This window comes from Salvia hispanica, chromosome 4, assembly GCF_023119035.1.
Source record: "Salvia hispanica cultivar TCC Black 2014 chromosome 4, UniMelb_Shisp_WGS_1.0, whole genome shotgun sequence".
Lineage (NCBI taxonomy): Eukaryota > Viridiplantae > Streptophyta > Magnoliopsida > Lamiales > Lamiaceae > Salvia > Salvia hispanica.
In genome coordinates, this window is record NC_062968.1 from 2,889,508 (window position 1) to 2,892,345 (window position 2,838).

The following is a 2,838-nucleotide window of genomic DNA, read 5'->3' on the forward strand; positions in this document are numbered from 1 at the left end:
ATTACAACATCGTATGGCGGACTCCTGGCACTCATTGCTTTGCTAGCTCAGGTTGCATTTCAGGTACTTCAAATTGGAAGCAATTATTGGATGGCATGGGCAACTCCTGTCTCCAAGGATGAAGCACCTCCAGTTGGAGGCTCTACCCTTATCCTCGTCTACGTTGCTCTGTCTGTTGGAAGTTCTTTTTGCGTTTTGGGAAGGTCAATATCTGTTGTGACCATGACCTACAAGACTGCAAAGATACTCTTTAACAAGATGCACCTCTGCATATTCCGTGCACCCATGTCTTTCTTTGATTCCACTCCAAGTGGGCGGATTTTGAATAGAGTATGTGACAATGCTATTTTCTTTTAGCTTATGATATACTCATATGGTTTCTTTAATTTTTATGAACACTGACTGAAACTCTCTTGGAAGTAAAGCTGCTTAAGGAGTAACTTTTGATGAACGCTTTGTTCTTTGCCAGGTATCTACGGACCAAAGCGCTGTTGATTTGAACATGGGTATCATTGCGCAATTCTCTTTTTCCTTGATTCAGCTTCTAGGAGTTGTTGCTGTCATGACTCAAGTAGCTTGGCAGGTCTTCATCATTTTCATTCCAGTAATTGCAATTTGCATATTGTTGCAGGTAAAGTCATTGAATTCCTTTTACTATGCTTTCAGATGTCTCTGTCTTCAAATTATGTTGGTTATTATGTGAATAGGTAGATGCTAGCATGAAGTTGAATACAATTCGATGATTTGTTAATTCAGTATTTTCCTTTCCAGCGTTATTACATAGCTGCTGCACGAGAACTTTCCCGACTTTGTGGAGTGAGCAAAGCTCCAGTCATACAACACTTCTCAGAGACACTATCTGGAGCAATCACCATTAGAAGTTTCGATCAAGAATCTCGATTCCGAGAAATTAGCTTGAGGCTGATAGATGGATATTCACGGCCAAAGTTTCATATAGCTGGTGCAATGGAATGGCTATGCCTTCGTCTGGATGTGTTGTCTCTCATGACGTTTACCTGTGCACTGATTTTCCTGATTACACTTCCAGAAGGAACTATTGATCCAAGTGAGTGTTGTGCAAATATACCATATACTAAAACTTACGTGCTGAATTTGTTTAAAGCTGTTATACTCATAATATGCAATGCAGGTATTGCTGGTTTAGCCGTGACTTATGGCCTCAATTTAAATATGTATCAAGCCTGGGTTGTTTGGAACCTTTGCTTTATGGAGAACAGAATCATATCTGTTGAAAGAATACTTCAGTATACTTCACTTCCAAGTGAACCTCCTCTTGTCATAGAGTCGAACAGGCCGCAGAGTTGCTGGCCTACCCAAGGAGAAGTTAATATCCAAGATCTTCAGGTGAGTTTTTTTTTTTTGGGACTGAATTCTCGTTTATTATTACAGAATTCTTTAGTTTTCATTGTGCTGATATTGTAGCTGTTGTTGTAGGTTCGATATGGTCCTCACTTGCCCTTCGTGCTACGAGGCCTAACATGTACTTTCTTTGGAGGGAAGAGGACTGGTATAGTAGGAAGAACAGGAAGTGGCAAATCAACACTTATTCAGACACTCTTCCGAATTGTAGAGCCAACAGTCGGACAGATACTGATCGATGGTATCAATATAGCAGTTATTGGACTTCATGATTTACGATCCAAGTTGAGCATAATCCCACAAGATCCAACAATGTTTGAGGGAACTGTTCGAACTAACCTCGACCCCCTTGAAGAGTATACTGATGAGCAGATATGGGAGGTTCGTTTGGTTTAGTTGATAATTCGTACTCATGATTTGCGTGTTGGCTAAATGTCTTGTTTCTGTTGTTATTTAGGCTTTGGACAAATGCCAGCTTGGTGACGAGGTCAGGAAAAAGCCAGAGAAACTTGATTTTGCAGGTTAATATCGCTTACTGATTGTTCTTCTTCTTTGTTCGACTTGTTTATTTACTCGATAAGTTTGAATTGTGGTGAAACAGTGTCTGAGAATGGAGAGAACTGGAGCGTGGGACAAAGGCAGCTGGTTTGCCTCGGGCGCGTGCTCCTGAAGAAAAGCAAGGTCCTTGTGCTCGATGAGGCAACAGCGTCTGTTGACACAGCAACTGATAACCTGATCCAGCAGACCCTGAGGAACCATTTCTGTGACTCGACAGTTATAACGATTGCACATAGGATAACATCGGTGCTGGACAGCGACATGGTTGTGCTGTTAGATAACGGTATGTGTGCTGTGGCTTGAGCAGTGTGTGAATGATTTAGTTGGGATTGAGTTGGTTGTGTTTGTGTGGTGCAGGATTGCTTAAGGAATACGAGACGCCGGAGAAGCTGTTGGAGGATAAGTCGTCTCTATTTGCGAAGCTGGTGGCAGAATACAACATCAGATCAAGCTCTAGTGTTGAGTCTCTTTCTTCTTTTGCATGACGATGATGACGACAACGACGATGATGATGGAACTTGTCTATAATTCATACAAGTTCTTTTGTTTTTGTTTAGGCAGAACTGGCTCTTGCACGATTTACTAATGATAGTAATATTATTGTACTGTTTGATGAACTCTTTTTGTTGTCTAAGTGATAAATCACTCATTATTGATATTCAAAGTAGTAGTAGTTATTATTACTCAATCAAACAAATACCACAGCTTTAATCAGAAACCAAACAAAATGTACACTATATTGCATCCTTTGTTCAGATACATCTAAAAATAAGGGTAAAGTGTTTGATTTTGCCCTATTATTTATGGAATTTACTTCAAAATGTCACACGGTTTAAATAATTAGTATACCATTTAGTAAATGTGGGATACTTTATAAACTCAAACAATGATACAAAATCT

General features: G+C 39.9%; 1 protein-coding gene across 1 annotated transcript; it reads left to right on the top strand.

Annotated features, from left to right (window-relative positions):
- Positions 1-6: 6 nt before the first annotated feature.
- On the top strand, positions 7-2,596 carry LOC125223126 (ABC transporter C family member 3-like; the record flags this gene model as incomplete). Its single annotated transcript, XM_048126117.1, has 8 exons — positions 7-330; positions 470-631; positions 772-1,066; positions 1,151-1,365; positions 1,456-1,761; positions 1,838-1,901; positions 1,982-2,221; positions 2,296-2,596. Coding segments are annotated over 8 exons (1,734 nt in total), but the record flags the coding sequence as incomplete, so codon positions are not given.
- Positions 2,597-2,838: the final 242 nt, after the last annotated feature.